At 41.5% G+C, this 21568-nt stretch overlaps 4 protein-coding genes across 6 annotated transcripts in view; all 4 read left to right on the top strand.

The window, feature by feature from the left end:
* The window catches only part of LOC137602777 (protocadherin alpha-C2-like), a 117558-nt gene that overhangs the window by 38843 nt on the left and 57147 nt on the right, over positions 1-21568 (top strand). The window contains exon 1 of one of the 3 annotated variants that reach the window (XM_068325789.1): positions 18880-21287. The exons of the other annotated variants lie outside the window; for them this stretch is intronic. Coding sequence (XP_068181890.1) covers positions 18900-21287 — 2388 coding nt within the window. The 5' untranslated portion in view covers positions 18880-18899. Of the gene's footprint in view, positions 1-18879; positions 21288-21568 lie in introns of those variants that run through there. 3 annotated transcript variants of the gene reach the window in all.
* Positions 1151-10886, top strand: LOC137603156 (uncharacterized). Its single transcript, XM_068326397.1, has 6 exons — positions 1151-3538; positions 4339-4360; positions 4481-4648; positions 5996-6835; positions 8132-10539; positions 10878-10886. Exons 1-6 carry the CDS (start codon positions 1151-1153, stop codon positions 10884-10886), a joined length of 5835 nt encoding a protein of 1944 aa, XP_068182498.1.
* Positions 11895-14335, top strand: LOC137603155 (protocadherin alpha-8-like). Its single transcript, XM_068326396.1, has one exon. The coding sequence runs from the start codon at positions 11933-11935 to the stop codon at positions 14333-14335; it is 2403 nt and encodes an 800-aa protein (XP_068182497.1). The 5' UTR covers positions 11895-11932.
* On the top strand, positions 15155-17872 carry LOC137603154 (protocadherin alpha-2-like). Its single transcript, XM_068326395.1, has 2 exons — positions 15155-17530; positions 17864-17872. Exons 1-2 carry the CDS (start codon positions 15155-15157, stop codon positions 17870-17872), a joined length of 2385 nt encoding a protein of 794 aa, XP_068182496.1.

Genomic DNA, 21568 nt, shown 5'->3' with positions numbered 1-21568 from the left:
CTGATCATCTGAGGTTTTTGGAGGTACAGTACGTGTTTGACTTCTTGCTGCTGTGGTAAACTGTTTCATGCTCATTTTTGTTGTGCCTAAACTCACCAGAGAGAATGAATGAAATATTTTTTATCTCTGTAAAAATTGTGAAAAAGAAGTACATCAAATGATGGAAAAAAATTATTTTTGGAATTTATTTTTATTTTTAAATGTTAGTAATGTTTGGAAAGGGTCGATAAAAAATAATTTCTGTTTGAGGAAGCATTTTATTTAATATACTTATGATAGTTATCGGAGTTTACATTTTTACCAGAAGTCAAACTTTACAGATAAAACAAAAGGTATAAACAAATTCAACGTTTCCTTATTACAGTCATGCTAAGAAAAAGATGATTTCGGTCTGTTTTATTGTGTCTGCTCTACATATTTTTGCATCTATCTCATTTTATCGAAACTAGTGCAATTATCCATCGTGCTGAAATTAACTAAGTAACTTTGAGTTCGTGTGGGCGATCTTTCTCGAGTAAATCCCGTGTAGAATCATATTACTCAATAAATTGACAAAAAATTTTTTTTTAACAGTTTCACGTGCATTTTTCTCGAAGTTTTATTCCCTTACAGCTTATAAATACTAGAGGAACGTACGTAGGCCATATCTGTCTGTCCAGTTTTTTTATTCGCGAATTTTGCGGATTAAGCGTCTAATTATGTCCCTACCTCTGTATTCACTACAGTGTATTTCAGTCGTTCCATCCGTTACTAAATGTGCAGTGATGTCTTTTAAAACGAATTTATATTCAATGACTTGCTGACAAGAAATATTTCGGACGATAACGTACAGGCATGGCGTTAGCGACCATCCTTTAGCTCTATTAGTTGTCATGTGATTTTCTTGGTTATATTTGCTGCAGTTCTAGAATTGTCCACGTGAGGACATTATAGACCATCACATCTGAATTTGTCCTTCAGCGGCTGGGGGCTCCTCCCAGATTCACATCATATTTCTCGGGCGATTGAAACAAAGAGACGGAGATGGTGACAGAGAACAGAGCAGGATCGTGTCTTTTACCATTTGAAACTTGATCCGTGGATTTTCGGGAGAGTATTTCGTATATTTTTTTTATGTATTTGAACACAAGAGTCTTTTTTCGTTTTGTCGATGTCTGGAATAACACATTTACCGAGCATGAGGCGCTCTGTGTGGATTTATCTCTTGGTCGTGCTGGATTGTTACCGGGAAGCGGTGTCCGGGCAGCTCTCTTACTCCGTCTCAGAGGAGGTCAATCTGGGGACTGTTGTCGGAAATATCGCCAAAGATCTGAACATTAATGTCCAGGAATTAGAGCCCCGCATGTTTCAGATGGTTTCGGGATCACAGAGGAAATATTTGGAGGTAAACCTGAAGACGGGTGTCCTGTATGTTAATGAAAGAATAGATCGAGAGGAACTCTGCGGCGACGAGCCCAAATGTTCCTTTAGTGTAGAAGCAGTTATTAATAAACCCCTGAAGATGTACCGGATTGAAATTATAATCTTAGATGTAAATGATAATTCTCCATCATTTATCAGAACGTCACAGATTATCGACATCAGTGAAAACGTACCAGTAGGAACTAAATTCCCCCTGCATCCTGCTGATGATGCTGACGTCGGTAAGAACACTGTCAGCGTCTACAAGCTAAGTCCAAATGAACATTTCTCTCTATCTACACACAAAGGAGAGAGTATAACTGTCGAATTACAGCTTCAGAAACTATTAGACAGAGAAAAACAGTCCGTGATCCATCTCATTCTGACCGCTGTTGATGGAGGAACACCTGCTAAATCTGGCAGTATGACGATTACAGTGAATGTGTTAGATATCAATGATAATGCTCCTGTTTTCAGTCAAACTCTTTATAAAGCCAGAGTGTATGAGAATGTTCAGACAGGGACATCAATCATAACATTAAATGCTACAGATCTTGATGCTGGACAAAATGGACAAGTGTTTTATTCATTTAGTAAAGTGGGCAAAGGAAAACAAACAGATCTTTTTGCTATAGATGAAAGAACAGGAACTGTAACAAATAAAAAGAACATTGACTTTGAAGAGAATAATGCTTTTGAAATTAGAGTTCAAAGCAGTGATGGAGCTTCCTCTCCGATGACTTCATATTCCAAGTTATTGATTGAAGTTTTAGACGTCAATGACAATTCTCCTGAAATTTCAGTGACGTCACTGTTAAATTCTGTAGAAGAGGATGCGTCCATTGGTACAGCTATTGCACTTGTTTCTGTTTCTGACAAAGACGGCGGTAAAAACGGCATCGTGAACTGCAGAATATCCAATAATGTTCCTTTTAAGTTAGAGTCAAATTACAAGAATTACTATTCTTTGGTGGTGGACGGTCCTCTAGACAGAGAGGAAACATCTCAGTACAACATCAGCATCACTGCTGTTGATGAGGGCAACCCACCACTATCGAGCACGAGCGTCATTGACGTGCACGTCTCTGACGTCAACGATAACCCGCCATCATTCCCAGAGTCAACCATTAATGTGTACGTGAATGAGAACAGTCCAGTAGGAATAACTATTAAATCTGTGACAGCAACAGATGCTGACGTTAACCAGAACAGTCAGGTGAGTTATTCATTTTTACAAAGTAGCACCAACTCATTACCGTTATCTACAATGATCAACATCAACTCAGAGACAGGAGATATCATCAGTCTGCAGTCTTTTAACTACGAGGAGTTGAAAACGTTCCAGTTTAAAGTTCAGGCCACAGACTCTGGTGTTCCTCCGCTCAGCAGCAACGTGACTGTCAACGTTTTAGTCCTGGATGAGAACGACAACAGTCCCGCCATCCTTCCTCCATATTCTGAGCACGGCTCCGTTAACAGTGAGAGCATCCCCTACTCTGCTGAAGCGGGATACTTTGTGGCAAAGATCAGGGCTGTAGACGCAGACTCTGGATACAATGCGCTGCTTTCCTATCACCTGTCTGAGCCCAAAGGGAACAACCTGTTCCGGATCGGAACCAGCACCGGGGAAATCAGGACCAAGAGGAGGATGAGTGACAATGACCTGAAGAGTCACCCCTTGGTGGTGCTGGTTTGTGATAACGGAGAACCCTCCCTGTCAGCTACTGTGTCTATTGAGGTGGTGGTGGTTGAGAACACAGCTGACATCCAGACTCAGTTCAGACATGTGCCCATAAAGGAGGAGAGCTTCTCTGATTTAAACCTGTATCTGCTGATCGCCATTGTGTCGGTGTCAGTCATCTTTCTGCTGAGCCTCATCACTTTAATGGCTGTCAAATGCCACAGGACAGACGGCACGTTCAGCAGGTACAGCGCCCCCATGATCACCACCCACCCTGACGGGAGCTGGTCTTACTCCAAATCCACGCAGCAGTATGACGTGTGTTTCAGCTCAGACACGCTGAAGAGTGACGTAGTGGTTTTCCCCGCACCGTTTCCTCCAGCTGATGGTGATCTCATCAGTATTAACGGAGGAGACACTTTCACCAGAACTCAGACTTTACCAAGTACAGACAAGGTAAGGCAGTAGTTCGCAACGATTTACATTTTTCGGCATCTCACAAATGTTAAGCTGATGTGTGCTATACTTCTATAGTGTTGTGTGTTCTTTGCTTGGTGACGTGTGTATTACGTTTTTTTAGAAATTCATTTTTGTTCCCTTTTTGTGGTGTTGACTGCATTTTATTGGACAGAGGCTGTGGTTTGTGGAAATCAATTCTATAATTCAAGTGTATCTCACATTTGTCTGTGGTCATGCTGAAACTTTTTTAAATATCCAGGTTGTTTCACGTAAAGTTAATTGACAATAAAATATCCAGTCCGCGTATAAAAATTGAGGCATGGTTGTCAGATTCCTGGGTTACTGTTTCTCAACAACAATGGAGGTGTTGTGTTCGACTAATCGAATGTGTTATAAGTTTTATGTTACATGCAACTTTTTGGGACATTACGTTTTCAGTCATCCATTTATGTATTTATTTATTTATCTAATTATTTATTTTAATGCGGCCACTCAGTTTTGACTCATTAAGATATAAAGTTGACTAATGTTCGCTCTGATTAATCAATCTCATTCTCCTCAAGAATGAAACTATTTCCTGGTTTTCCTTTAAAATCTTCATCTTTGGGACAGAGCATAAAGACGAAATAATTTCCACAACCCTGCTTGTCATTTTTTTTCGTGTAGTTTTTAATACAAGTCTTACACATGACCAGAGGAGGGCATAGTAGACCGTAACACAGAGTCACTCTTATTGAAATCCAAGCGCCCCTCCTAGATTAAGAATGCGGTCTTGTCGGGGTTTTTTTTACACAAAGGGAGACACAGGCAGAGATGACGGTGAGGTTATTTTGATCGAGGACAAACAAGAACTTAAAAGGAATACGCTATCCATCTATACTGGACATTTATTTGACTCGTTTCCTGCTAAAATCAGGTCGTGTTGGATGATGACTTCAGGGAAGCGGACTCCTTTGCTGGTATATGTGGCTGCCATGCTGTTGGATTGTTATTTGGAAGCGGTGTCCGGACAGCTCTCCTATTCCATATCGGAGGAGGTGAATCTCGGGACTTCTGTCGGAAATACAGCAAAGGATCTAAACCTGAGTGTCGATGATTTGGAATCGCGTATGTTTCAGATTGTGAGCGGGTCAAAGAGGAAATATTTTGACGTCAATTTAAAGACGGGTGTTCTCTTTGTCAATGACAGAATAGACAGAGAGGAGCTGTGTGCGACGGCAAACAAATGCACGGTAAGCGTCGAGGCTGTGATAAATGCCCCACTAAAGCTTTACCGATTAGACATCAATATTTTAGATGTAAATGATAATTATCCATCTTTCAGTAGCGAGTCACAAAAAATTGAAATCGCCGAAAGCACGCTTCCCGGGACTCACTTTCTTGTGTTGTCAGCCCATGATGCCGATGTAGGCAAAAATGGCATCAGCACATATAAGCTAAGTCAAAATGAACATTTTACATTATCGGTGCACAAAGGGGAGAGTGTGTCTGCGGAGCTCATCCTCCAGAAATCGTTAGACCGGGAGAAACAATCAGTACTTAAACTCACATTGACTGCTGTAGACGGAGGGACGCCCCCGAAATCTGGAACATCACAAATATTAATCAATGTCTTAGACAATAACGATAACACTCCGGTCTTTACTAAACCTCTGTATAAAACAAGCATTACTGAAAATGTTCCGCATGGAACATCAGTCATAACTGTTACAGCAACAGACGCCGATGATGGGAGGAATGGAGAAATTTTATATTCATTGGGAAGCAAAGATCAAGACCATGTTCTGGAAATATTTCATATTGATGAGCGCACAGGTTTAATAAAAGTGAAAGGAGAAATTGATTTTGAAGAGCACCGAGCTTTTGAAATACGGATACAAGCTAGTGATAAAGGATCTCCTCCCATGGCGTCACATTGTAAAGTACTAATAGAGGTAATGGATTTAAATGACAATACCCCTGAAATATCCGTGACATCCTTGATTAACAGAGTTAAAGAAGATGCAATAATAGGGACGGCTGTGGCACTTGTGTCAGTAATGGACAGAGATGGAGGTAAAAATGGAGTAGTGCATTGTGACATTGAAAATGAAAGCCCCTTCAAATTAGAACCAAACTATAAAAATTATTTTTCTTTAGTCGTTGACGGACAGCTTGACAGAGAAAGTTTTTCACATTATAATGTTACCATTACAGCTGCAGACGAAGGACTTCCGGCTCTCCTGAGCACCTACGATCTTACTATTTATATTTCTGACATTAATGATAACAAACCAATATTTTCGGACACTTTGATTCAAATTTATTTAAAGGAAAACAGTCCTGTAGGATCAATTTTAAAAAGAGTGTCTGCGTCTGATGCAGACACTGATCAAAACGCCGAATTAAGATATTCAATTATCCAAAATAAAAACAACTTATTGCTGCTATCTTCGATCGTAAATATTAATTCAGAGACAGGAGATATAATCAGTCTGCAGTCTTTTAACTACGAGGAGATGAAAACGTTCCAGTTTAAAGTTCAGGCCACAGACTCTGGTGTTCCTCCGCTCAGCAGCAACGTGACTGTCAACGTTTTAGTCCTGGATGAGAACGACAACAGTCCCGCCATCCTTCCTCCATATTCTGAGCACGGCTCCGTTAACAGTGAGAGCATCCCCTACTCTGCTGAAGCGGGATACTTTGTGGCAAAGATCAGGGCTGTAGACGCAGACTCTGGGTACAATGCGCTGCTTTCCTATCACCTGTCTGAGCCCAAAGGGAACAACCTGTTCCGGATCGGAACCAGCACCGGGGAAATCAGGACCAAGAGGAGGATGAGTGACAATGACCTGAAGAGTCACCCCTTGGTGGTGCTGGTTTGTGATAACGGAGAACCCTCCCTGTCAGCTACTGTGTCTATTGAGGTGGTGGTGGTTGAGAACACAGCTGACATCCAGACTCAGTTCAGACATGTGCCCATAAAGGAGGAGAGCTTCTCTGATTTAAACCTGTATCTGCTGATCGCCATTGTGTCGGTGTCAGTCATCTTTCTGCTGAGCCTCATCACTTTAATGGCTGTCAAATGCCACAGGACAGACGGCACTTTCAGCAGGTACAGCGCCCCCATGATCACCACCCACCCTGACGGGAGCTGGTCTTACTCCAAATCCACGCAGCAGTATGACGTGTGTTTCAGCTCAGACACGCTGAAGAGTGACGTAGTGGTTTTCCCCGCACCGTTTCCACCAGCTGATGGTGATCTCATCAGTATTAACGGAGGAGACACTTTCACCAGAACTCAGACTTTACCAAGTACAGAGAAGGTAAGAGGCATTTAGAATGGACACTTTTAATCGATTCACACACATATTTTACCATCCTGTATGCTACTTTTTTTTTCACCACAACTCTACAAAAATTGCTGAATATGATGCATATGTGTTGTCCTGCACACTGGAAAGCAAATAATCTTATTAATTTAATAACACAAAAGCTTGAAAGAGCGACTACAGTATTCAGAGGTGACGCTAGGCGGGGTGTGAAATGCGTTCTCCATGGTGCTGATCGCTCCGCTTTCTCCAGACACCTGCTGCTGTGGTTTCACGCGCGATTTTTTCTCAGGTCGAACTTCATTGGTGAAGAAGAATGAAATACGTTTTGTCATTGCAGATATGAAGGTTTTTTTAAAAAAAATATTGGTAAAATTTGCACGAAGTCGCTAAAAAATATTTCTGTTACAGAAATAATATCATTTTATATATTGACGGAAGTTATCCGAGCAGACACTCCAGAATCAGACTTTGCAGATAAAAGAAAAGTAAGAACGATAACGCATCGCTTGCTCATTACCTCCATTTTCCTGGAAGATTGTTAATGGTCTGTTTTGGGGGTTTTGTTCGACATATGTTTGCATTTTACTCGTTTTGTTAAAAAAAATTACAACAATCCACGCTACTGCGACTACGTTTGAGTTCGTGTGGCCCTGCAATCCTCCTCCTATTTGTCATGTAGAAACTCATCTTGTTCAGTCACGTTTAAAAAATATTTTCAATGGTTTCAAGTGCGTTTTTCTCGAAGGTTTATTCTGTTAGATCTCATAAATCCTAGGGAATACGTATGCCACATCTCTCTTTGCAGTCCTATTTATTCGAGAGAGGAAGATGCGTATTGATAGTATTTATCTGTTTTTACTACAATTTATTTCTATCGTGACAAAAATGTATTGTTTTTATGTGATGTCCTTTAAAATGAATTCAGGTTCACGGAAGGTCAGACTTGCTGACAAGAAACATTTCGGACGATAACGTACATGTATGCCGTTAGCGACCATCCTTTAGCTCTATTAGTTGTCATGTGATTTTCTTGGTCATATTTGCTGCAGTTCTAGAATTGTCCACGTGAGGACATTATAGACCATCACATCTGAATTTGTCCTTCAGCGGCTGGGGGCTCCTCCCAGATTCACATCATATTTCTCGGGCGATTGAAACAAAGAGACGGAGATGGTGACAGAGAACAACAAAGGATCGTGTCTTTTACCATTTGAAACTTGATCGATGGATTTTCGGGAGAGTATTTCTTATATTTTTGTATGTATTTGAACGCAAGAGTCTTTTTTCGTTTTGTCGATGTCTGGAATAACACATTTACCGAGCATGAGGAGCTCTGTGTGGATTTATCTCTTGGTCGTGCTGGATTGTTACCGGGAAGCGGTGTCCGGGCAGCTCTCTTACTCCGTCTCAGAGGAGGTCAATCTGGGGACTGTTGTCGGAAATATCGCCAAAGATCTGAACATTAATGTCCAGGAATTAGAGCCCCGCATGTTTCAGATGGTTTCGGGATCACAGAGGAAATATTTGGAGGTAAACCTGAAGACGGGTGTCCTGTATGTTAATGAAAGAATAGATCGAGAGGAACTCTGCGGCGACGAGCCCAAATGTTCCTTTAGTGTAGAAGCAGTTATTAATAAACCCCTGAAGATGTACCGGATTGAAATTATAATTTTAGATGTAAATGACAATTATCCATCATTTATCAGCACGTCACAGATTATTGACATCAGTGAAAACGCAGCAATCGGAGCTAAATTCCCCCTGCATCCTGCTGATGATGCTGACGTCGGTAAGAACACTGTCAGCGTCTACAAGCTAAGTCCAAATGAACATTTCTCTCTAGCTACACACAAAGGAGAGAGTATAACTGTCGAATTACAGCTTCAGAAACTATTAGACAGAGAAAAGCAGTCCGTGATCCATCTCATTCTGACCGCTGTTGATGGAGGAACACCTGCTAAATCTGGCAGTATGACGATTACAGTGAATGTGTTAGATATCAATGATAATGCTCCTGTTTTCAGTCAAACTCTTTATAAAGCCAGAGTGTATGAGAATGTTCAGACAGGGACATCAATCATAACATTAAATGCTACCGATGTTGATGCCGGACAAAATGGACAAGTGTTTTATTCATTTAGTAAAGTGGGCAAAGGAAAACAAACAGATCTTTTTGCTATAGATGAAAGAACAGGAACTGTAACAAATAAAAAGAACATTGACTTTGAAGAAAATAATGCTTTTGAAATTAGAGTTCAAGCCAGTGATGGAGCTTCTCCTCCTCTCACATCACATGCTAAACTATTAATTGAAGTTTTAGACGTCAATGACAATTCTCCTGAAATTACCGTGACGTCACTGTCAAACAGTGTAGAAGAGGATGCGTCCATTGGTACAGCTATTGCACTTGTTTCTGTCTCTGACAAAGATGGCGGTAGAAACGGTGTCTTGAAGTGTAGAATATCCAATAATGTTCCTTTTAAGTTAGAGTCAAATTACAAGAATTACTATTCTTTGGTGGTGGACGGTCCTCTGGACAGAGAGGAAACATCTCAGTACAACATCAGCATCACTGCTGTTGATGAGGGCAACCCACCACTATCGAGCACGAGCGTCATTGACGTACACGTCTCTGACGTCAACGATAACCCACCGTCATTCCCAGAGTCTACGATTAATGTGTACGTGAATGAGAACAGTCCAGTAGGACTAACTATTAAATCTGTGACAGCAACAGATGCTGACGTTAACCAGAACAGTCAGGTGAGTTATTCATTTTTACAAAGTAGCACCAACTCATTACCGTTATCTACAATGATCAACATCAACTCAGAGACAGGAGATATAATCAGTCTGCAGTCTTTTAACTACGAGGAGTTGAAAACGTTCCAGTTTAAAGTTCAGGCCACAGACTCTGGTGTTCCTCCACTCAGCAGCAACGTGACTGTCAACGTTTTAGTCCTGGATGAGAACGACAACAGTCCCGCCATCCTTCCTCCATATTCTGAGCACGGCTCCGTTAACAGTGAGAGCATCCCCTACTCTGCTGAAGCGGGATACTTTGTGGCAAAGATCAGGGCTGTAGACGCAGACTCTGGATACAATGCGCTGCTTTCCTATCACCTGTCTGAGCCCAAAGGGAACAACCTGTTCCGGATCGGAACCAGCACCGGGGAAATCAGGACCAAGAGGAGGATGAGTGACAATGACCTGAAGAGTCACCCCTTGGTGGTGCTGGTTTGTGATAACGGAGAACCCTCCCTGTCAGCTACTGTGTCTCTTGAGGTGGTGGTGGTTGAGAACACAGCTGACATCCAGACTCAGTTCAGACATGTGCCCATAAAGGAGGAGAGCTTCTCTGATTTAAACCTGTATCTGCTGATCGCCATTGTGTCGGTGTCAGTCATCTTTCTGCTGAGCCTCATCACTTTAATGGCTGTCAAATGCCACAGGACAGACGGCACTTTCAGCAGGTACAGCGCCCCCATGATCACCACCCACCCTGACGGGAGCTGGTCTTACTCCAAATCCACGCAGCAGTATGACGTGTGTTTCAGCTCAGACACGCTGAAGAGTGACGTAGTGGTTTTCCCCGCACCGTTTCCACCAGCTGATGGTGATCTCATCAGTATTAACGGAGGAGACACTTTCACCAGAACTCAGACTTTACCAAGTACAGACAAGGTAAGAGACATAAGGAATGGATGTTCTTAATCGATACACATCGCATTTTACAATCCTGTCTCTACTGCATGTTTTTTCTCAGCTACAAAAGCAATTTCTAAATGTGATGCATGTGTGTTCTCATGCACACTGAAAGCAGCTAATTCCTATTCATTTAATGGTCACTCAAAAATCTGAAAGAACGCGTTCAGTCTTCAGAGGTGATGCTAGACGGGGTGTGAAATGCGTTCTCCATGGTGCTGATCATCTGTGGTTTTTGGAGGTACAGTACGTGTTTGACTTATTGCTGCTGTGGTAAACTGTTTCATGCTCATTTTTGTTGTGTCTAAACTCACCAGAGAGAATGAATGAAATAGTTTTTATCTCTGTAAAAATTGTGAAAAAGAAGTACATCAAATGATGGAAAAAATTCATTTTTGGAATTAATTTTTATTTTTAAATGTTAGTAAAGTTTGGAAAGGGTCGATAAAAAATCATTTCTGTTTGAGGAAGCATTTTATTTTATATACTTACGGTAGTGATAGGAGTTTACACTTTTACCAGAAGTCAAACTTTACAGATAAAACAAAAGGTATGAACAAATTCAACGTTTCCTTATTACAGTCATGCAAAGAAAAAAAGATGATTTTGGTCTGTTTTATGTTTTCTGCTCTACAGATTTTTGCTTCTATGTCATTTTATCGAAACTAGTGCAATTATCCATCGTGCTGAAATTAACTAAGTAACTTTGAGTTCGTGTGGGCGATCTTTCTCGAGTAAATCCCGTGTAGAATCATAATACTCAATAAATTGACAAAAAATTTTTTTTAACAGTTTCACGTTTACTTCTCTCGAAGGTTTATTCACTTACTGCCTATAAATACTAGAGGAAGGTACGTAGGCCATATCTCTCTGTCCACAGTTTTTTTTATTCGCGAATTTTGCGGATTAGGCGTCTAATTATGTCCCTACCTCTGTATTCACTACAGTGTATTTCAGTCGTTCCATCCGTTTGCTAAATGTACAGTGATGTCTTTTAAAACGAATTTATATTCAATGACTTGCTGACAAGAAACATTTCGGACGATAACGTACATGTATGCCGTTAGCGACCATCCTTTAGCTCTATTAGTTGTCATGTGATTTTCTTGGTCATATTTGCTGCAGTTCTAGAATTGTCCACGTGAGGACATTATAGACCATCACATCTGAATTTGTCCTTCAGCGGCTGGGGGCTCCTCCCAGATTCACATCATATTTCTCGGGCGATTGAAACAAAGAGACGGAGATGGTGACAGAGAACAACAAAGGATCGTGTCTTTTACCATTTGAAACTTGATCGATGGATTTTCGGGAGAGTATTTCTTATATTTTTGTATGTATTTGAACGCAAGAGTCTTTTTTCGTTTTGTCGATGTCTGGAATAACACATTTACCGAGCATGAGGAGCTCTGTGTGGATTTATCTCTTGGTCGTGCTGGATTGTTACCGGGAAGCGGTGTCCGGGCAGCTCTCTTACTCCGTCTCAGAGGAGGTCAATCTGGGGACTGTTGTCGGAAATATCGCCAAAGATCTGAACATTAATGTCCAGGAATTAGAGCCCCGCATGTTTCAGATCGTTTCGGGATCACAGAGGAAATATTTGGAGGTAAACCTGAAGACGGGTGTCCTGTATGTTAATGAAAGAATAGATCGAGAGGAACTCTGCGGCGACGAGCCCAAATGTTCCTTTAGTGTACAAGCAGTGATTAATAATCCACTGAAATTGTGTCAGGTTGAAATTATAATTTTAGATGTAAATGATAATTCTCCCGCCTTTGCAAGCACATCACAGATAATTGATATAGCGGAGAATACAGCTGCAGGGGCCAAATTCCCCTTGCAAAGAGCTCATGATGCTGACGTTGGTATAAATACTGTAAATACATACAAACTCAGTCAAAATGAACATTTCTCTCTGGAAATGTATAAAGGAGAAAGTGTAACTGTTGAATTATTATTGAAGAAAGCTTTAGACAGAGAAAAACAGCCTGTTATGAGTTTTAAATTGTCTGCCATTGATGAAGGAACACCTGCTAAATCAGGCACGATGGAAATAATAGTTAATGTCTTGGACATTAATGACAATGCTCCTTTATTCAGTCAAAAGCTTTACAAAGCCAGTGTGTATGAGAATGCTAAGATTGGAACATCAATAATAACGTTAAATGCCACTGATATCGATGCAGGAATAAATGGACAGATATTATATTCTTTTAGTAAAATAGACCACTTGAGCAGAAATGATCTGTTTGCTATAGATGAAAAAACAGGGACTGTCAGAAATAAAAAGAACATTGACTATGAAAAGAGTAATGCTTTTGAGATTCGAGTTCAGGCCAGTGATGGAGCTTCCTCTCCGATGACTTCATATTCCAAGTTATTAATTGAAGTTTTAGACGTCAATGACAATTCTCCTGAAATTTCAGTGACACCCCTTTCAAACAATTTAAAAGAGGATGCGTCCATTGGTACAGCTATTGCACTTGTTTCTGTCTCTGACAAAGACGGCGGTAAAAACGGCGTCGTGAACTGTAGAATATCCAATAATGTTCCTTTTAAGTTAGAGTCAAACTACAAGAATTACTATTCTTTGGTGGTGGACGGTCCTCTGGACAGAGAGGAAACATCTCAGTACAACATCAGCATCACTGCTGTTGATGAGGGCAACCCACCACTATCGAGCACGAGCGTTATTGACGTACACGTCTCTGACGTCAACGATAACCCGCCATCATTCCCAGAGTCAACCATTAATGTGTACGTGAATGAGAACAGTCCAGTAGGAGTAACTATTAAATCTGTGACAGCAACAGATGCTGACGTTAACCAGAACAGTCAGGTGACTTATTCATTTTTACAAAGTAGCACCAACTCATTACCGTTATCTACAATGATCAACATCAACTCAGAGACAGGAGATATAATCAGTCTGCAGTCTTTTAACTACGAGGAGTTGAAAACGTTCCAGTTTAAAGTTCAGGCCACAGACTCTGGTGTTCCTCCGCTCAGCAGCAACGTGACTGTCAACGTTTTAGTCCTGGATGAGAACGACAACAGTCCCGCCATCCTTCCTCCATATTCTGAGCACGGCTCCGTTAACAGTGAGAGCATCCCCTACTCTGCTGAAGCGGGATACTTTGTGGCAAAGATCAGGGCTGTAGACGCAGACTCTGGATACAATGCGCTGCTTTCCTATCACCTGTCTGAGCCCAAAGGGAACAACCTGTTCCGGATGGGAACCAGTACCGGGGAAATCAGGACCAAGAGGAGGATGAGTGACAATGACCTGAAGAGTCACCCCTTGGTGGTGCTGGTTTGTGATAACGGAGAACCCTCCCTGTCAGCTACTGTGTCTATTGAGGTGGTGGTGGTTGAGAACACAGCTGACATCCAGACTCAGTTCAGACATGTGCCCATAAAGGAGGAGAGCTTCTCTGATTTAAACCTGTATCTGCTGATCGCCATTGTGTCGGTGTCAGTCATCTTTCTGCTGAGCCTCATCACTTTAATGGCTGTCAAATGCCACAGGACAGACGGCACTTTCAGCAGGTACAGCGCCCCCATGATCACCACCCACCCTGACGGGAGCTGGTCTTACTCCAAATCCACGCAGCAGTATGACGTGTGTTTCAGCTCAGACACGCTGAAGAGTGACGTAGTGGTTTTCCCCGCACCGTTTCCACCAGCTGATGGTGATCTCATCAGTATTAACGGAGGAGACACTTTCACCAGAACTCAGACTTTACCCAGTACAGAGAAGGTAAGAGGCATTTAGAATGGACACTTTTAACCGATGCACGCATAGTTTTAAATGCTGTTTGCATTGAAAATTTCACTTTCTTTAACTGTACAAAAAAATATGAATATGATGTACGCGTGATATCCTTCACAATGGAAAATATTTAATTCGTATCAATTGCATAGTAACACAAAACATGAATGACTGTCTTCAGTACTCAGAGGTGATGCTGCGGGTTGTGAAATGCGTTCTCCATGGTGCTGATCACTCTCTGTTCTTTCGCAACACGTGTTTGACCTTTTGTTGTTGTGTTTGACTCGTTTCACACACGTTTTTGGTCAGTCTTTTTATTTTATTTTTATATACAAAAAAAGTTGATAAAACATTTCTGGTATTTTTTTAATTATTTTTTTGTACTTATGTAATTAATTATTTTCAAAAAGAATTTACATTACGTGTGCTATTGTTATCCATATTGCCATTGATAAATTAATCTCCCCTTAATTAATCCTGACATTTATTTTCTGTCTTTTTGCTATTGTTTCAAACAAATCAACAATCAGCCATATACTTTGCAGAAGATAATGTTGAGTCGTGCCTTTATAGAATTCATTGTGATCTGATTCAGAATCGGCAGATGTCGCCCTAGACCACACGTTCTTTGGTGTTCATAAATGACGTAAAACCCCCGTTGCTGTGGGTGAAATAAGAAAAGAGGCTGTACGTTTCGTAGGGAGTCAGTTAGAATTACACTTCCTCTGAAGGAACCCGGTCCTCACACGAAAGGGCTTGGCTGTCTCTTGGATATCCACCCATTTTCATGGATATATGATGTTTGTTTGCCTGAACAAGAAGATGCGTCTTCAACGAGACAGAGAGGGGAAATGGATATTGTGCGTCGTTTTTCTTTGTTTATCTGACTGGTCTGTAGCTCAGATCTCCTACTCAATTTCCGAGGAGGTGGACAAAGGAAGTGCGGTGGGAAACCTCGCTAAGGATTTAAATATCCCTACGCGACAAATGGAGGAACGGGGATTTCGGATTGTATCGGGATACAGTAAGAAATATTTCGAGGCGGATTTAAAAACGGGAGCTTTGCTTGTTCATGAAAGGATAGACAGAGAGGAGCTTTGTCCCAATTCCGCTAAATGCTCCTTACATATAGAAGGACTTATGAGTCATCCTATGAGTATTCACCGAATTGAGGTAGCTGTTATTGACATCAATGATAATGCGCCAGAATTTACTGAGCAAATTCACGTGTTTAACATATCGGAGTCATCCTCAACGGGAGAGAGGTATCCGCTCCCGGTGGCTCAGGATGCAGACACTGGTAGTAATTCAGTGAAAATCTACAAATTAAATACAAACGAGCATTTCTCCATCGATGTGAGTAGCGGAGGAGACGGTGCGTCCGCGGAGTTAGTGCTGCAGAAAGCGTTGGACCGAGAGAAAGAACCTGTAATTAAACTAACGCTGACAGCTGTAGACGGAGGAAAACCAGCGAAGTCTGGCACAATGCAGATCCTTGTGAACGTGATCGATGTGAACGATAACATACCTTCCTTCAGCAAGTCGCTTTATAAGGTAAAAGTACGTGAAAATGTGCCAGTTCAAACAACAATATTACAACTTACTGCAACTGATTTAGACGAAGGTTCAAATTCAGACATCAGATATTCTTTGATGAAAAGCGGAAATGTAAACTCCGCTGAAAAATTCACGATAATCCCAGAAACCGGGGAAATCATCGTTAAAGATGAATTGGATTACGAGGAAAGCAATGCCTATGAACTGAGAGTACAGGCAACCGATCAAGGCGCTTCTCCTCGCAGTGGTTATTCTAAGGTGCTCGTGGAAGTCATTGACGTAAATGACAACGGACCAGACATCTCTGTAACTTCACTAATGAGTCCAGTAAAAGAAAATGCCGAAATCGGAACAGTTGTTGCGCTGTTGACAGTGACTGATAAAGATGGAGCGCAAAATGGCATTCGTTCCTGTGAAATCGCTGATTCACTGCCTTTTCGGTTAACGTCAAACTACAAAAATTATTACTCTTTGATTGTTGATGGCATCCTTGATAGAGAGTCTGTGTCACAGTATAATGTAACCATTATTGCCGTCGACAAAGGTAATCCGCCTCTTTCCAGCACAGCTATAGTCGCAGTGCGTATATCTGATATTAATGACAACCCGCCGAGTTTTCCAGATGCAAATGTAAATATTTACGTGAAAGAGAATAGTAGAGTAGGTGAGATTATCTCACAAACAACAGCACACGATGCGGACGAAAATCAAAATGCAAAACTGACTTATTCATTAATAGAGAATAATCTAAAAAGTTTTCCCGTAACAACAGTTGTCAACATCAACTCAGAGACAGGAGATATCATCAGTCTGCAGTCTTTTAACTACGAGGAGTTGAAAACGTTCCAGTTTAAAGTTCAGGCCACAGACTCTGGTGTTCCTCCGCTCAGCAGCAACGTGACTGTCAACGTTTTAGTCCTGGATGAGAACGACAACAGTCCCGCCATCCTTCCTCCATATTCTGAGCACGGCTCCGTTAACAGTGAGAGCATCCCCTACTCTGCTGAAGCGGGATACTTTGTGGCAAAGATCAGGGCTGTAGACGCAGACTCTGGGTACAATGCGCTGCTTTCCTATCACCTGTCTGAGCCCAAAGGGAACAACCTGTTCCGGATCGGAACCAGCACCGGGGAAATCAGGACCAAGAGGAGAATGAGTGACAATGACCTGAAGAGTCACCCCTTGGTGGTGCTGGTTTGTGATAACGGAGAACCCTCCCTGTCAGCTACTGTGTCTATTGAGGTGGTGGTGGTTGAGAACACAGCTGACATCCAGACTCAGTTCAGACATGTGCCCATAAAGGAGGAGAGCTTCTCTGATTTAAACCTGTATCTGCTGATCGCCATTGTGTCGGTGTCAGTCATCTTTCTGCTGAGCCTCATCACTTTAATGGCTGTCAAATGCCACAGGACAGACGGCACTTTCAGCAGGTACAGCGCCCCCATGATCACCACCCACCCTGACGGGAGCTGGTCTTACTCCAAATCCACGCAGCAGTATGACGTGTGTTTCAGCTCAGACACGCTGAAGAGTGACGTAGTGGTTTTCCCCGCACCGTTTCCACCAGCTGATGGTGATCTCATCAGTATTAACGGAGGAGACACTTTCACCAGAACTCAGACTTTACCCAGTACAGACAAGGTAAGAGACATAAGGAATGGATGTTCTTAATCGACACATCGCATTTTACAATCCTGTTTGAACTATTTTTCTCAGCTATAAAAGCAGTTGCTGAATATGATGCATGTGTGTTCTCATGCACACTGAAAGCAGCTAATTCCTATTAATTTAATGGTCACTCAAAACTCTGAAAGAACGCGTTCAGTCTTCAGAGGTGATGCTATAAACGGGGTGTGAAATGCGTTCTCCATGGTGCTGATCATCCGTGGTTTTTGGAGGTACAGTACGTGTTTGACTTCTTGCTGCTGTGGTGAACTGTTTCATGCTCATTTTTGTTGTGTCTAAACTCACCAGAGAGGATGAATGAAATATTTTTTTTAATCTCTATAGATATTGCAGAAAAGAAGTACATCAAACGATGGAAATATTTCGTTTCGGAATTAACTTTTATTTTTAAATGTTAGTCAAATTTGGAAAAGGTCGATAAAAAATCATTTCTGTTCGAGGAAGCATTTTATTTTATATACTTATGGTAGTGATAGGAGTTTACACTTTTACCAGAAGTCAAACTTTACAGATAAAACAAAAGGTATTAAAAAAATCAAACGCTTGCTTATTACCGCGATGCTTTTAAAAAGACTATTTCGGTCTGTTTAATTGTGTCTGCTCTACAGATTTTTGCATCTATCTCGTTTTATCGAAACTAGTGCAATTATCCATCGTGCTGAAATTAACTAATTAACTTTGAGTTCGTGTGGGCGATCTTTCTCGAGTAAATCCCGTGTAGAATCATATTACTCAAAAAAACATTTTTTAACAGTTTCACGTCCATTTTTCTTTAAGTTTTATTCCCTTACAGCCTATAAATACTAGAGGAAGGTACGTAGGCCATATCTCTCTGTCCACAGTATTTTTTTTCGCGAATTTTGCAGATTGGGCGTCTAATTATGTCCCTACCTCTGTATTCACTACAGTGTATTTCTGTCGTTCCATCCGTTTACTAAATGTACAGTGATGTCTTTTAAAACGAATTTATATTCAATGACTTGCTGACAAGAAATATTTCGGACGATAACGTACATGTGTGGCGTTAGCGACCATCCTTTAGCTCTATTAGTTGTCATGTGATTTTCTTGGTCATATTTGCTGCAGTTCTAGAATTGTCCACGTGAGGACATTATAGACCATCACATCTGAATTTGTCCTTCAGCGGCTGGGGGCTCCTCCCAGATTCACATCATATTTCTCGGGCGATTGAAACAAAGAGACGGAGATGGTGGGCGAAGGATCATGTTGTGTAGCATTCGAAATTTATTCCGTGGCTTTTACGAAGGATATTAAATGAGGTTTTTTACGTAATTTATGGAATAAGTCTTTTTTCGTTTTGTCGATGTCTGGAATAACACATTTACCGAGCATGAGGAGCTCTGTGTGGATTTATCTCTTGGTCGTGCTGGATTGTTACCGGGAAGCGGTGTCCGGGCAGCTCTCTTACTCCGTCTCAGAGGAGGTCAATCTGGGGACTGTTGTCGGAAATATCGCCAAAGATCTGAACATTAATGTCCAGGAATTAGAGCCCCGCATGTTTCAGATGGTTTCGGGATCACAGAGGAAATATTTGGAGGTAAACCTGAAGACGGGTGTCCTGTATGTTAATGAAAGAATAGATCGAGAGGAACTCTGCGGCGACGAGCCCAAATGTTCCTTTAGTGTAGAAGCAGTTATGAATGACCCACTAAAAATGTACCGAATTGAAATTATAATCTTAGATGTAAACGATAATTTTCCATCATTTATCAGCACGTCACAGATTATTGAGATTAATGAGAACGCAGCAATAGGAACCAAATTCCCCCTGCATCCTGCTGATGATGCTGACGTCGGTAAGAACACTGTCAGCGTCTACAAGCTAAGTCCAAATGAACATTTCTCTCTATCTACACACAAAGGAGAGAGTATAACTGTCGAATTACAGCTTCAGAAACTATTAGACAGAGAAAAGCAGTCCGTGATCCATCTCATTCTGACCGCTGTTGATGGAGGAACACCTGCTAAATCTGGCAGTATGACGATTACAGTGAATGTGTTAGATATCAATGATAATGCTCCAGTTTTTAGTCAAACTCTTTATAAAGCCAGAGTGTATGAGAATGTTCAGACAGGGACATCAATCATAACATTAAATGCTACCGATGTTGATGCCGGACACAATGGACAAGTGTTTTATTCATTTAGTAAAGTAGGAAAAGGAAAACAAACAGATCTTTTTGCGATAGAGGAAAGAACAGGAACTGTAACAAATAAAAAGAACATCGACTATGAAAAAAATAATGCTTTTGAGATTCGAGTTCAAGCCAGTGATGGAGCTTCTCCTCCTCTCATCTCACATACGAAATTGTTGATTGAAGTTTTAGACGTTAATGACAATTCTCCTGAAATTACAGTGAAATCACTGTCAAACAAAGTAAAAGAGGATGCGTCCATTGGTACAGCTATTGCACTTGTTTCTGTCTCTGACAAAGACAGTAGTCCAAATGGCGTTGTGAACTGTAGAATATCCAATAATGTTCCTTTTAAGTTAGAGTCAAACTACAAGAATTACTATTCTTTGGTGGTGGACGGTCCTCTGGACAGAGAGGAAACATCTCAGTACAACATCAGCATCACTGCTGTTGATGAGGGCAACCCACCACTATCGAGCACGAGCGTCATTGACGTACTCGTCTCTGACGTCAACGATAACCCACCATCATTCCCAGAGTCAACCATTAATGTGTACGTGAATGAGAACAGTCCAGTAGGACTAACTATTAAATCTGTGACAGCAACAGATGCTGACGTTAACCAGAACAGTCAGGTGAGTTATTCATTTTTACAAAGTAGCACCAACTCATTACCGTTATCTACAATGATCAACATCAACTCAGAGACAGGAGATATCATCAGTCTGCAGTCCTTTAACTACGAGGAGATGAAAACGTTCCAGTTTAAAGTTCAGGCCACAGACTCTGGTGTTCCTCCGCTCAGCAGCAACGTGACTGTCAACGTTTTAGTCCTGGATGAGAACGACAACAGTCCCGCCATCCTTCCTCCATATTCTGAGCACGGCTCCGTTAACAGTGAGAGCATCCCCTACTCTGCTGAAGCGGGATACTTTGTGGCAAAGATCAGGGCTGTAGACGCAGACTCTGGGTACAATGCGCTGCTTTCCTATCACCTGTCTGAGCCCAAAGGGAACAACCTGTTCCGGATCGGAACCAGCACCGGGGAAATCAGGACCAAGAGGAGGATGAGTGACAATGACCTGAAGAGTCACCCCTTGGTGGTGCTGGTTTGTGATAACGGAGAACCCTCCCTGTCAGCTACTGTGTCTATTGAGGTGGTGGTGGTTGAGAACACAGCTGACATCCAGACTCAGTTCAGACATGTGCCCATAAAGGAGGAGAGCTTCTCTGATTTAAACCTGTATCTGCTGATCGCCATTGTGTCGGTGTCAGTCATCTTTCTGCTGAGCCTCATCACTTTAATGGCTGTCAAATGCCACAGGACAGACGGCACGTTCAGCAGGTACAGCGCCCCCATGATCACCACCCACCCTGACGGGAGCTGGTCTTACTCCAAATCCACGCAGCAGTATGACGTGTGTTTCAGCTCAGACACGCTGAAGAGTGACGTAGTGGTTTTCCCCGCACCGTTTCCACCAGCTGATGGTGATCTCATCAGTATTAACGGAGGAGACACTTTCACCAGAACTCAGACTTTACCCAGTACAGACAAGGTAGGCTACACTTTGCAACTATAGTGTTCCAAAATTTGTTTTGAAATGAAATGAAAAAACGTATTTTTCTTCTTGATACTCTTGCATTATTTCTATAAACTAATGACCATTGTCCATAAAGTTTGATCGATCCTCCAAATTATAGGAGAACCATATTTGGAATTTTATAAGTATTTGTTGCATTTAGAGTGTTCTGTCCCAAAGCTACACGCATCCGTTAAAAAGAATAATTAATAAAATTAAGAATAAAAATAAGAAATAAACTTGCATTTAATGATACT

The sequence above is a fragment of the Antennarius striatus genome, chromosome 10, assembly GCF_040054535.1.
Source record: "Antennarius striatus isolate MH-2024 chromosome 10, ASM4005453v1, whole genome shotgun sequence".
Classification (NCBI taxonomy): Eukaryota; Metazoa; Chordata; class Actinopteri; order Lophiiformes; family Antennariidae; genus Antennarius; species Antennarius striatus.
This window is presented reverse-complemented; position numbering and strand designations above follow the sequence as displayed.